Source organism: Lycium ferocissimum, chromosome 10 (assembly GCF_029784015.1).
Source record: "Lycium ferocissimum isolate CSIRO_LF1 chromosome 10, AGI_CSIRO_Lferr_CH_V1, whole genome shotgun sequence".
In the NCBI taxonomy this organism is placed as follows: Eukaryota; Viridiplantae; Streptophyta; class Magnoliopsida; order Solanales; family Solanaceae; genus Lycium; species Lycium ferocissimum.
The window spans coordinates 28,747,447-28,760,568 of record NC_081351.1 but is presented as its reverse complement, the minus strand read 5'-3'; the positions used below and the strand labels follow the sequence as shown (position 1 = coordinate 28,760,568).

General features: G+C 31.0%; 2 protein-coding genes across 2 annotated transcripts; both read left to right on the top strand.

Annotated features, from left to right (window-relative positions):
• Positions 1-403: 403 nt before the first annotated feature.
• On the top strand, positions 404-1,771 carry LOC132033205 (uncharacterized). The gene is made up of 4 exons (XM_059423105.1): positions 404-706; positions 839-963; positions 1,077-1,177; positions 1,373-1,771. The coding sequence occupies exons 1-4, from the start codon at positions 655-657 to the stop codon at positions 1,521-1,523; spliced, it is 429 nt and encodes a 142-aa protein (XP_059279088.1). The 5' UTR covers positions 404-654; the 3' UTR covers positions 1,524-1,771.
• A 1,637-nt stretch (positions 1,772-3,408) lies between these two features.
• On the top strand, positions 3,409-5,875 carry LOC132035289 (phenylcoumaran benzylic ether reductase TP7-like). The gene is made up of 5 exons (XM_059425562.1): positions 3,409-3,679; positions 3,788-3,922; positions 4,554-4,797; positions 5,118-5,321; positions 5,422-5,875. Exons 1-5 carry the CDS (start codon positions 3,494-3,496, stop codon positions 5,586-5,588), a joined length of 936 nt encoding a protein of 311 aa, XP_059281545.1. The 5' UTR covers positions 3,409-3,493; the 3' UTR covers positions 5,589-5,875.
• Positions 5,876-13,122: the final 7,247 nt, after the last annotated feature.

Here is a 13,122-nt window from a genome sequence, read left to right as displayed (position 1 = left end):
TTACGAGTTTTAATCACAAAATTTTAACTGCATTTTCATGTCTAAATATAATTTTAAGTTCCAAATATTTTCTTTAACTTAATTTTAAATATTTTTTTTTCTTCAAATATCAATCAATTCATGTTTAAACGTCGTACTTGATATATTTTCGACTTGTAAGAAAGTAAATCAGATTTAATTTAATTGTTTTAGTTTTCCGGAAAAAGAATCTAGCGGGCCCATTACGATAAGAATAGATATGAATTATCTGACGTGACAACTTAGTGGACACGCCATGGATAGAAGATGTTTAAGAAGACCTTTCATTTCTTTATATTTTATTATTATCATCAATAAGATATTGGCACCTTGCATGCATATCTATGGGCGCCAACTATTCCAAGCACTCATAACATAACAGTGAAATAAAGAAACCATATGCCAAAGTCCCTGGAAACATAATTTAATTATGATTTAACAGTAAGATAATGTTTTTGCGTTTGTTAGAGATAAGATTAGCAATTTAAGGCAGGCCCCACCATTAACCAATTGACTATTTTCTTCTAGTCTAGTCTAGGATCTATAAAAGGGACTGAGTTCTTTTAGTAGGTTTCAGTTCACATACAAGTTGAGTGAAATTAAGCGTCTATTGGTTCAATTAGCAAGAAAACAGATATGGGTTCTCTTATGGCAGGTTGGGACTCCCCAGTTTCTGATCCCCAAGCTAGTAAGTTCCTTCTTTTCAATTGATCATGACAAATGAATTAGCCCTTTTTTCTTTCCTTTTTGTTTGTTTGTTAAGAGTATATTTTACTAGTAGTATAATAATTATATCTTCTTTGTTGGATTTTATTTATAGTGAAATATCGAAAAAATAAGTCATTAACAAAGGAAGAGATAGAAGCATATTGGAGATCCAAGAAACAGATAGAAGAAGAGCATCAGAGATATATCTCTATGCTATCCCCTCAAAGCCAAAAACAGGTATATATACTAATATCGTATAATTCTCCTTAATTAACGAATTAAACATAGTGTAGTATTTCTCTAGAGATTGATGTATACTAATCAAGTTTGGCTGTTTTAATTGGAGACAGGCAAATATTGTATTTGAGGAGGCAGCTAAAACAGAGCAAGATAGATTAAATGATTTGGAAAGTGAGGAGAGTTTGGATCAACTAATCAACAAAAATGGATGGTAAATAAACGTATTTTATTATTGCTTCTTGATGTTCTTTATTAGTGAACAAAAGATCTCAATTTAAAAAAATTTGTATGCAGTAGAACTTTTAATTCTTCTTTTGCCTGAGAAAAGAAGATTATTATCACGAGTTTGAATTTCATATTATATGAAAAATGAGGTATCTGATTTTAAATTTTGGAATATTATTAGGTGGATAAGTAGCAATTGGGCACATTTGAATGAGCCACCAGTACTGAGAGCACCAGAAAGTGCAGCTTACAAATACGTGTCACAATTTCACGTTGCCAACATGGCTACTGGATCCAACACTGAACCCGGTCCAACCGGAATCAACGCTTGATCGTTTGGTTTTAGAGTTTAAACCGCTACTACTTTTGGGTTAGTTTTATATATTGTAACGTAATTTCGGATGACAAGCTACTTTTAATTTTGTTGTAGCTTGTGAAAGTGTGCGACTGTGTTTATATACATATAGTTATTTGGAGTTGGTATGAAGGTGCTAGAGCTTGTAATTTTGAGACATACTACTTACATGTCTCTGTAACGTACTTTCTCGTGTTATACGTATAACAAAGTTTTATTGAAGTATGATATCTTTATGGGAGAAATCAGTTTTTTTATCTATTGCAAATTTTATTTTAGTTATATGATATTTTCACAAATGATTAGTGAAAAATGACACAGGAGATGGATTTTTATATGATTATCTTCCAACTAGATACAGAGTTCAAAATACCATACGAGAAATAAACACAAGGCAGGTGATTTCAAATTGAGAGCTAGTTATATATGTGTCAAATGGACGCGTGAGTTAAAGTTTGAATGGATTAAATGTGTGGAGATAAGAAAGATTCTTTGCTTGATTTTGATATTAAGCTATTAGTTGAGTAACGCGTTTTGAATATTTAGCTTAGAAGGTGATATGTCCCAGACAATAATTGAACCAAAAATATATATTTAGCTAAGTTATTCCCAACTGTGTAGCGAATTCATCTACAAGTGATTTTAAGAACTTGGTGAAAAAAGGGGATTTCTTTCTATTTTTTTTTTTTTAAGAGTTCTTAAAAACCCGCTTTTTTCCTTATACCAAATTGGCAATTTCATGTACGACCTTTAATTTAGCTGACCTATGATCTAAAATATTTTAATAATATAGGTGACAGGTAGTTAATTTTAAAATGGATCATGTGAAATTTAGTTCGAAGGAGAATGTTTGATATGTGCGAACAAATTCTCATATGTAGAGGCAGATTCAGAATTTAAATATGAGGGACATTACTAAGGGTGGATGACGTTAGTCGAAGTGATGTCATGCAACACTGTTTTGTCGTAAAATTTTATTAAACACATATAGAATTGATGTACTAACGGATAATATGAACTAAATGATTTTATTTGGTATAGTTACAATGACCGATGGTTGTGAGCACCACTTTGCAGTTTGAACCCCCATGAGATTGCTTGTTAGAAACTCGCCACGACCGCTTTTTATGCATTTTTTTAAGCATTAACATTGTCAGCTAAAATAAAAACGAAAAAAGAAAGCCAAGGAAGGAGAAACCGACATTTGAACTCAATTCTTAAACTCAGGAAGACATGCCAACCTACAATTTCAACCAGTGGCCCCAACTTTCTTTTACGTCTTATCTTACCTCGTACTCCCTCCACCGTCTCAATTTATGTGGTATTTTTCATTTTTTGAGTCAATTTGATCAAATTTTAAAACTAAATTTGATTAGATTAAAATTTATATATTTAAAAATTACATGAAAAGTACTATGAGTTGCAAATTTTCCCATATTAATTTAATGGAAAAATATATCTTAAAATGTTGATCAAAATTCAAACAGTCTGAATCTCGAAAAGTAAAAAGTGCCACATAAATTGGGACAGAGAGAGTACAGTTTATTGGCATTTCTCCAGGTATATATAAACAAAAAATTTCCCGAAGTTAACGGGGTTCCGGGACCCCTCCCCACCACGTGGGTCCGCATCTGCTCACATGAAAAGTGTAAAACTATTTATAAAGTATGTTGGATATTCTTAATGGTGTGAGGTATAATGAGAAAAGCAATGCGGGTTCAGCCCAACGAGGAGAATCTCACACGTGTCAAGAAATACTTTTGGATTGTTTTAGCCTAACACGCTTCTCTGCATTTTGTTTGCTTAGAAGAAGACTGAGGGCATTTCGGTAGTTACAATTCCCAAGCTCAGCGCATTATAAAATGGTGTTGCCTCAGCATGCTTTGATGCCTCAACCAAATTCATCTCTTCCAACTTCTACAGTAACACTCAAATGCATTTGATCAAATGGCTGAGAAAAGCAAAATTCTCATCATTGGAGCAACTGGTTGTATTGGTAAATACGTAGTGGAAGCAAGTGCAAAAGTCGGACACCCCACTTTTGCTTTTGTTAGAGAAAGCACACTTAATTTTAACCGTGTTGAGGCTAAACTTGTTGACCATTTCAAGAGTATTGGTGTCACTATTCTTCATGTATGTGGTGCATTCTTAATTTTTTTCTTATGCAAACAAAAATTAAGGAAAATTCAAGATTGAAATAAATTTTGCATGCAAGTATTTGATTTCTTAATGATAAAACAGGGTGATCTGTATTGTCATCAGAGCTTAGTGAATGCTATAAAGCAAGTGGATGTAGTGATATCAACATTGGGTGCGATGGAATTGGCTGATCAAGTTTTTATCATTACTGCTATAAAAGAAGTTGGCAATATTAAGGTTAATAATTGCTTCTTATTGTTCATTATAATTAGAGTATCAATTTATGAGTATTCTGTCATATCATTGATATCAACTGGTTAATTCTCATCGTTATAGAGACAGATCTAGAATTTAAACTTGATGGATTTAACCCTTGATCTCCTATTACCTCTACAAGTACAAGAAAAACAGGTAATATAGGACAAAGGTAGAGCAATGAAAGTACAAATTAGAAGGAAGCTCGTGTCTTTACTAGGATTCGAGCAAATGATACAAAATAATCGGTTATAATTTGAATAGAAGAAAATGATCATACGAAGATCTCCTGTATTTTATACTATCTATTACATATTCACGTAAAGATCTCCCGCAAAATTTGCCATATAACCAAACTTGTTTCTAGCCTAAATCATTCTCAAAGGAGTAATAAGGGAATTTTTGATAACTGTATGTACTGGTAGTTGATAAAATTCTTGAATTTATAACCTCATTTGTATCCTAGACTGTTCTCAATTTTCAGGCAGGTTTTATTTGATGTCTGTACGTAGAGTTGGTTTATTAGGATTTTTTCACCTAACATTAATTTTACATATGGCACTTTTACATAATGTTCGCGGAGTTAAATTATCTTATTACTTGAATTTTTCAGAGATTCTTCCCTTCAGAGTTTGGTATGGATGTTGACAAGGTTAATGCTGTGGAGCCAATAAAGTCTATGTTAGCTGAGAAAGCCCAAATCCGCAGAGCTATTGAAGCTGAAGGAATTCCTTATACTTACGTCTCATGCGACAGCTTTGTTAGTTTTCTTTTACCAACTTTGGTCTATCTTGAGCCAGGAGCCACTGCTCCCCCTAGAGACAAAATCCTCATTCTTGGCGATGGAAATGTTAAGGGTACGTGGTTTTCTACTAATGTTAAGTGGCGACTCCTTTAATTTGAAATCCTTTGTTAATTTGCCATGTTGTGATAACATAACAGAACAAGTTCATGGCGAAATGTCTACACTACTTAAAAAAATAGGAACTAGCGACAGATAAATTCTGTAACTAAACAATAAAATCTATCGGTAAATATGATAATGACGAATTATCAAAAAAATTAGTTAGCTGGAGCAATTTACAAGAATCGATTAGCAACGAAGTTCGTAGCTAATTCCAATTTTTTCCGTATTGCTCATTTTTCTGTACTTTTTTCTTGTTATGTTTGACTGCAGCTGTGTTCAACGAAGAACGCGATATTGCCACCTACACCATTAAGGCTGTTGATGATCCGAGAACGTTGAACAAGACCCTTTACATCAAGCCTCCTAAGAACACGTTATCGTTCAACGAGCTCGTGGCTATGTGGGAGAAAATGATTGGTAAAACTGTGGAGAAAATCTACATTCCAGAGAAGCAAATTCTCAAACACATCAAGAGTCAGTAATCTTTAGCCTTAATATATCATCAAGATTGTTCATTTCAATTTGGTATTGGTAATTAAAAATCCTGACATTGTTATCTTGTATACAATTGCAGCATCTCCTGTTCCAATAAATATCTTATTAGCACTTAACCACACAACATTTGTGAAGGGTGATCAAACCAATTTTGAGATCGATCCATTGTTCAGGGTTGAGGCTTCAGAACTTTATCCAGATGTCAAGTACACCACTGTGGAGGAGTACCTTGGTCAATTTGTCTAATATTCACACGTTTGACGTCTCCGATCGCTAAACTAAATCGTTAAACGAAGAAGGTTGTTCGAACATTTTGCCAGGAACTATATGTATCTGTCACCTGTTTTAAGTTTATTTATGTTTTTATATCCATTTCGAGTACTATATGAAACTAAATAAAATCGAAATATGTTGGTGTCTTTTTGATTTTGTGTTATTGTCGACCTTCTTCTGCCAAATTTTAAGCGTTATTGAGCTGATGTAACCTTGATGAGTCTCGTAGAGATGAGAAATGGCTCAAAAAATTAGTTCCTTATGTTTGAACATGCTTTTATTGATTTAACTCGTTTTAATCTGCTCAAATGTAGCCCAAGGCCAACCTCTCCATTTGATATCCCTAGTTATTCCCAACTGTAATTCATGTGTTACTGACAAGTTTAAACTTTAAAGCACTTGGCTAAAAAAGTGTCATCTCCACACTAATTAAGACACATTAAAGCTAATTAAGTTGTTCACAATCGTGTTGCTTGTTTGAATAACAAATATAATTGAATCTATTTTTCATATACTGATAGTATAAAGAATTCTTATATGTGTATGTATTCAAAAAGAAGGATCAATGTGCATGTCATATATTATGGAATGAGATAGTACTTTTTTTAACCCATCCCCCACAAATAAACACTTGGTCTCGGGGCATGCAGTTTCCACTCTGACAAGTGTGAGCAAAAAAAAAAAAAGCAAAAAGCAAAAAACAACTAGAAATCAAACTCAAATCAACATAAATTTTTATGTGCACTTTGATTTGATTGTTATGAATTTAGAAGAACCAACTATATATGAATGCAAAATCGTTGTTAGATTTATCAAAGAGATTAATGATTAAGTCTCGGTGTAAATTTCTCACATTAGGATATTTCATTACAGATTTGTCCATTTCTTCAATTCTCGCAATATATATATTGATATCAGAATACCAGATGATAGGCTGGACTTCCTTTCTACAAAACAAACATTAGGTACAAATGAACTATTGTCTTTAACAAAATGTTTCTGATTAAATAAGACAGCTAAAGGGCAGTAGAAATAGATATAATGGGTTCATTTTGCCTTCAAACTCGCATTACCCCGTTCCTTATTATCAAGTGAGTGTAATGTCCACAATGTTTTCAATGTAAGTGATCTATCTTCTTGTGTTGTAGGTAATTCTTTAGATTCGAGGACGAATCTTTTCCAAGAAAGGGAGGATGATATGATATCAAAGGGCATGACTCGACAACGACCCTTCTCTCGGAGTCAAGCTAGGGAACTCCAAGCGTTGCAAGGATTGTTCGTGAAAAGAGAGGCATTGGAGACCCTTGAAGTACAACAAACCAAGATATACAACCTTTGGATAATTGCTTGGATGAGTGAAGAAGATGGAAGAAACATTGAAGAAATATAGCCCGTCAAAAGTGCCCGTAAAATATATCACGGACCTATTGACGGACCGTAAAAGTAATACGGTTGACGGCCCGTAAATGTAAATATATCATGGACCTTATAATTATTTACGGTCAGAAAAATGATTATGAAGGGGCAGATTTTTTAATTACGGCTATCTTTGTAAGGTCACTTTTGGGCCTAGTTTGTAATAATTGCCCAACACTATATATAGTGCCTTGAGGGTTAGCTAGAATAGTGAGATTTTGATGAATTGAGAATTGACATTGTTCAATATAGTTTGTTTGGCTTACTAGCCTAGTTTGAGAGTTAGTTTGTAGAGTGAGATTTCGCTGTTGATTAATGAAACCTTATCCTTCAATTTCATGAAGAGTTATTCACTTGTGGATTTCAATTGAATTATCTTGCCTTGATGTTCAAATAGTATAGGTTCAAATTGTTAGAATATGTTAGGAGGATTTGAAACTTATTTCCAAGTTTGCCTAATAATTCTCTTCTAATTTGGGTCTTACTTTTGTCTTCTCCTTCTCCTCTCCAAATTTCTTTATCTTTTAATTCCGTATTTATTTTGTGTTTGTGATTCCTAGAGTTTCAATTTTAGGAACCCTATCAATGCTGATGCCTGATAGTAAGCAGTGGCGGAGTCAAAATTTTCATTAAGGGGATTCAACATATAAAGAAGTAAACGTACAAAGAAACTAAGGGGATTTGTCATCTACTATATCTACCTAAAAAATAATTTTGACCTTGTTTATATAGAGAGTCTTTCGACTAAGGGGGTTCAGATAAAACCCTGTGTTCCGACCATGATATATAGTAAGGGCATAACTTTTCTTAATCAAGCTCATCAAGTAAGCATCATGCATGTTTTGACCAAGACTCCAACCAGGACCATCCCCGGCCCATACCTGACCTCACCCTATAGGCAGGATGTTGGCATTACCCAACAATAGTGATTTTCGGAATAATTTCAAACTATCTGGAGGAAAAGATAAAAGTATGATTTTCGTCTTGATAAAGTGTGAGTTCATAAAGCGATAACCTAAAAATTAACACAAATTTTAAAAAACAAGCAAATAGCCAAAAAAAAAAAAAATGGTTACAACATTGGAAGATCGAAGATTGAGTAATTATATGAAAACTTACTCCCTCCTTTCATTTTTACTTGTCCACAATGGAAAATGATAATTGAAGTGTATATTTTACGATAATATCATATTGGTTGGTGTCTAGTCTTAAGTCTTGAAAAATAATTTGGGGAATAAGTAATTCATGTTAAGGGTAAAACATGAAGAAAAAAATCTTGACATGCTAATTAAAGTGAAAAAATAAAAATGAAAGGTTATTTTTAATATAGTGAACAAGTAAAAGTGAATGGAACAAATACTATTTAGTGATATGAGTAATAATCTCTCTTGTGATAAGCGTCATGAATTTAATTCTCACTGTCTCCCATCCTCCTCTTTCCCTGTGTAATAAAAAAAGAGAAATTAAGGGCCCGTTTGGCTTACCTTAAAGAAAAAAGCTTATAAGCCAAAAAAAATAAGTTGAGCTACCCCAACTTATTTTTTGTGCTTATTTTAAGCATAAAATGGCTTATGCTGGCCAGCCAAACACTCAAAAAAACTAAAAACAACTTATAAGCTAAGCCAAACGGGCTCTAAAAACTGAGTAAAACATCCCTGGTGAAATTCCAGGAAATGCAATTTTCGATGAGAGAGAGGTCGTGATCATGGTTTGGTGGGGTTTGTAGATAGTGCTGTAGATGTGATCATACTCCAACACTTTGGATTATAGTGTATCTATGTGTATGTAGTTGTGTTTGGATAGTGATAATATATATATATATATTGATAATAAACATACATAAGTTTGTACTGTTTTTATGGATATATATATATATATATATATATATATATACACATGCTATGTTCAAAACACGATTAATATAACATTGTAGTTTGTGCTCCGTATCTAAAACTTTATTATATTCGTGTTTGCTATGAATATAAAGTCGGCAAAAATTTATTAATACTTTTTAAAAGAGAAGACTTGTTTAAAAGGAAACTATTTTCCTCTCTTTGAGATAAAACAATAGCAATATTTAAGCATCGGTTGATACTTTCAATTTTAATTCGATTAATTTAAAAGTGTAAAATACTTATTATTTTTTATCAAATTTTGATTTGGATAATTCTAATTCAAATTATTAAATTAATTTTACATGTTTAAAACGAAACAAAGTAGAACTTGATTTTCTATTTAAGCGAAGAAATACTATTTTTTTAATTTTTGGTAAATATTCTCGGTTTAGCTCATTTTATTTGTCATGTTATCATTTGCATGGTTTTTTAAGGAAATGTGAATTAGAATTATAATTTGACTAATATACCTTATTCATTATTTGATCTCCATTTGATATTAATCTCTTTTCACATTTATTAGAGTAAGAATAAAAATGAAAAAGTAATTAAATTCTATCTTATCTTAAAATACAAATATTTTAAGTATATTTATTTTAGTAAACATAACAATTTATTTTAGTAAACATAATAAATAAATGACATGACGGAATAGCAAATACATCAATTATTTGCCTGCTTAAACTTTTGAAGAAAAGCAATAATATGGGGTCCATATTTTTTGCTGTGCAATAATTTCATTTGCTCCCACTAATGAGTTGATACGCATGTGGCAATGAATCCACTATTATTGACTTGATGGGGATACTTTGGGAATTACATGAATATTGTTTGATTTTTTTAATATATGGAGCGCACATTTTTATTTTTTTTTGACATTGCTTGTTTTTTTAATATGAGGTCCACTTTTTTTTCCTCATGAGTTTGGAGAGGGTGGGGTCCATTTTTTTTTATGAGTTTGGAGAGGGTGGGGTCCACTTTTTTTTTCATGAGTTTGGAGAGGGTGGGGTCCACTTTTTTTCCTTTTTTTTTTTATAATATTGCTTGGCGTTTTTAGTATGGGGTCCACCTTATTTTTTTTTTAAGAGTGACGGACGACGAAGCATGGGTAAACCGATGCTTCTATATATTGTAGAAAAATAGAAATATAATAAAGTATTTCTATCTACTTTTTAGAAGGGTTGGTAATATAAAGTATAAAATGTCATTTTTTTGCCGTTAAATAAAAAAGTGGGTGGGACCACAAAGGATTTTTTTGCCCTTAAATAAAAAAGTGGGACCAAAGGACGAACGACGATCTTGCTTATAAACCGGCTCTTCTATATAGTAGTAAAGTAATATATATATATATATATATATATATATATATATATATATATATATATATATATATATATATATATACAATTAATATAACATTGTAGTTTGTGCTCCGTATCCAAAACTTTATTATATTAGTGTTTGCTACGAATACAAAGTTGGCAAAAATTTATTAATACTTTTTAAAAGAGAAGACTTATTTAAAAGGAAACTATTTTCCTCTTTTGAGATAAAACAATAGTAATATTTAAGCATCAGTTGATACTTTGAATTTTAATTCGATTAATTTAAAGGTGTAAAATATTCTATTGTTAATGTATGTAGATTGGGCCTAAACAATACCTATTATTTTTTTATCAAATTTTGATTTGGATAATTCTAATTCAAATCATTATATTAATTTTACATGTTTAAAATGAACCAAAGTAGAAATTTGATTTTCTATTTAAATGAAGAACTACTATGTTTTAATTTTTGGTAAATATTTTTGGTTTAGCTCATTTTACTTGTCATGTTGTCTTTTGCACGGTTTTTTAAGGAAACGTCAATTAGAATTATAATTTCACTAATTTACCTTATTAATTATTTGATCTCCATTTACTATTATTTTTTCTTTTATGACATTAATCTCTTTTCACATTTATTAGAGTAAGGAAAAAAATGAAAAAGTAATTAAATTCTATCTTATTTTAAAATATGAGTATTTTAAGTATATTTATTTTAGTAAACATAACAAATAAATAACATGGCGGAATAGCAAATACAACAGATTCAATATCTAGATTACATCTCAGGCTAATATAAAAAAAGAAAGAAAATTGTATAGTTTGGCTACTTAACCTTTTGAAGAAAAGCAATAATATGAGGTCCATGTTTTTTGCTGTACAATAATTTCATTTGCTCCCACTAATGGGTTGATACGCATGTGGCAATGAATCCATCATTATTGATTTAATGAGATACTTTGGAAATTACATGAATATTGTTTGATTTTTTAATATGGGATGCACTTTTTTTTGACATTGTTTGTTTTTTTAATATGGGATTCACTTTTTTTTTTCTTTTTATATTGCTTGATTTTGTTAATATGGGGTCCATCTTCTTTTTTTTTTCCGTGAGTTTGGAGATAGTGGGTTCCACTTTTTTTTTTTTTTAAAATATTGGTTGATGTTTAGTATGAGGCCCACACCTTTTTTATTTTTTAATTTTAAATATTGGTTGGTGTTTAGTATGGGGCTCATACTTTTTTTTTTTTTTTTTTTTAAATGGGGATGACGAACGACGAAGCATGGGTCTAAACCCATGCTTCTATATAGTTAAAATAACTCAATGTCAATAAATGGCATGCACCAACATTTCAAGTACTTTACATTACCAAATTGGCAAGACATTGAAGGATTTTATGTAGTAGCAAAACTGTGTAGTAGTTAGGTACTGCAAGAAGACCTTTAATTACTTAACTAGTTAACTTAACCGTGCTTCGCACAGTAATAAAACACGTCACTAAAATTTAAAATATTAAATTATTCTGTAACAACAAAAATTCTCAAATGGAGTATTCTTTTTTTATCTATTCTAAAAGGTTAATATAGGTGAAATTATTTTTTAATGTTTCTTTAAAAAGCATTTTAAAGGAAGTAAAGAATCAAGAAAGCTCGATCATTTTACGTGTATATGTTAATAAACTAGTACACCTATCCGTGCTTCGCGCGGTTGTAAAAAATATAGTTAAATATTAATATCATGATTTTAATAAAGAAAATTAATAATTACGAATCTACATCGTTTTATAAACTTTTAACATCCTATATAAACTTATTTGAAATAAATGTCTGTGAAAAAAAGGTATAAATAACTCATTTAAAATTATAGGTGAACTTGAATAAGGAGAACAAAAAATAAAAGATAACGAAAAAAGACATTAATTGTAGTGTAAAAATCCGGAAGATGCACATCTAAAATATCGTTCAATTTTTTCTTCTTCTGATACGGTCTTTCTCTTAGTATGTTGTCGTCTTTCGCTAATAATAAAGTAGACTTTGTTTCCAATTTTCTCTCCAATAAATACTTGAAATAAATAGAAGAAGAAAAAAACGAAACAACAAAAGAAATGACTGAGATAAAACGCAAAAAATAGGGGGTCCAGGAAAAAACACAAAAAAAGAAAAAAGAAAAATGTGATTCTCGCTTTATTTTTCCGTTTTTTGTTTGTTTCTTTCTTTCTTTCTTTCCTCCCATCAATTTCATCTAATCGTCCTCTCAATTTTCTGTAAAATTCCTGAAATTATCTTCTCTCACTTGTCAATTCTTCTTACCTCTATATAAGTTTAAAAAGGCTTCAACCTTTGCCACTCATGTAACATTAACTGTCGCAAAAGATACGTTCTACTATGGAAGCAAAAAAACAGATGTTTAAAATTGAAATAAGACAAGAGCAAAAAAGATTAAGAATAACTGTGTAAGATATTTTTTCTTACAAATATAGAAATGTAACTTTACGGTAAAAAATGAATTTTCTTTTTGTTGATAAGAAAAACAACTATAAATTAAATTATTTTTTTCTACCAAAAAAACTAATAAAATCTATCAAGACAAAATAATAATATAAGTGCATCAAGATGCTAAACTTTACTAAAAGTTCCACGAATTTAACGAAAAACGGCTTCACTAAATATGCACAAATACAAACTTTTTGTAAGCACAACTTTGAGAGAGAAAAGCGACAGATTTAATATATAATTACCAGTGAATTTTGGTTCTTTGTAGGTGCCACACCCTCTCCATCCCTTCTCCATAGGCTTAATTTGCTCCAAAACAGTCCTGCAATATTATCTTTAAATCGGATATACAAATAAGCTTAAATCATTTTTCGCAAA

Coding starts and splice junctions, on each gene's coding strand:
- LOC132033205 (XM_059423105.1), top strand. CDS start 655: ATGGGTTCTCTTATGGCAGGTTGGGACTCCCCAGTTTCTGATCCCCAA. Junction 707..838: donor AGTTTCTGATCCCCAAGCTA/GTAAGTTCCTTC, acceptor TTTTATTTATAG/TGAAATATCGAAAAAATAAG. Junction 1,178..1,372: donor CTAATCAACAAAAATGGATG/GTAAATAAACGT, acceptor GAATATTATTAG/GTGGATAAGTAGCAATTGGG.
- LOC132035289 (XM_059425562.1), top strand. CDS start 3,494: ATGGCTGAGAAAAGCAAAATTCTCATCATTGGAGCAACTGGTTGTATT. Junction 3,680..3,787: donor TTGGTGTCACTATTCTTCAT/GTATGTGGTGCA, acceptor ATGATAAAACAG/GGTGATCTGTATTGTCATCA. Junction 5,322..5,421: donor AATTCTCAAACACATCAAGA/GTCAGTAATCTT, acceptor ATACAATTGCAG/CATCTCCTGTTCCAATAAAT.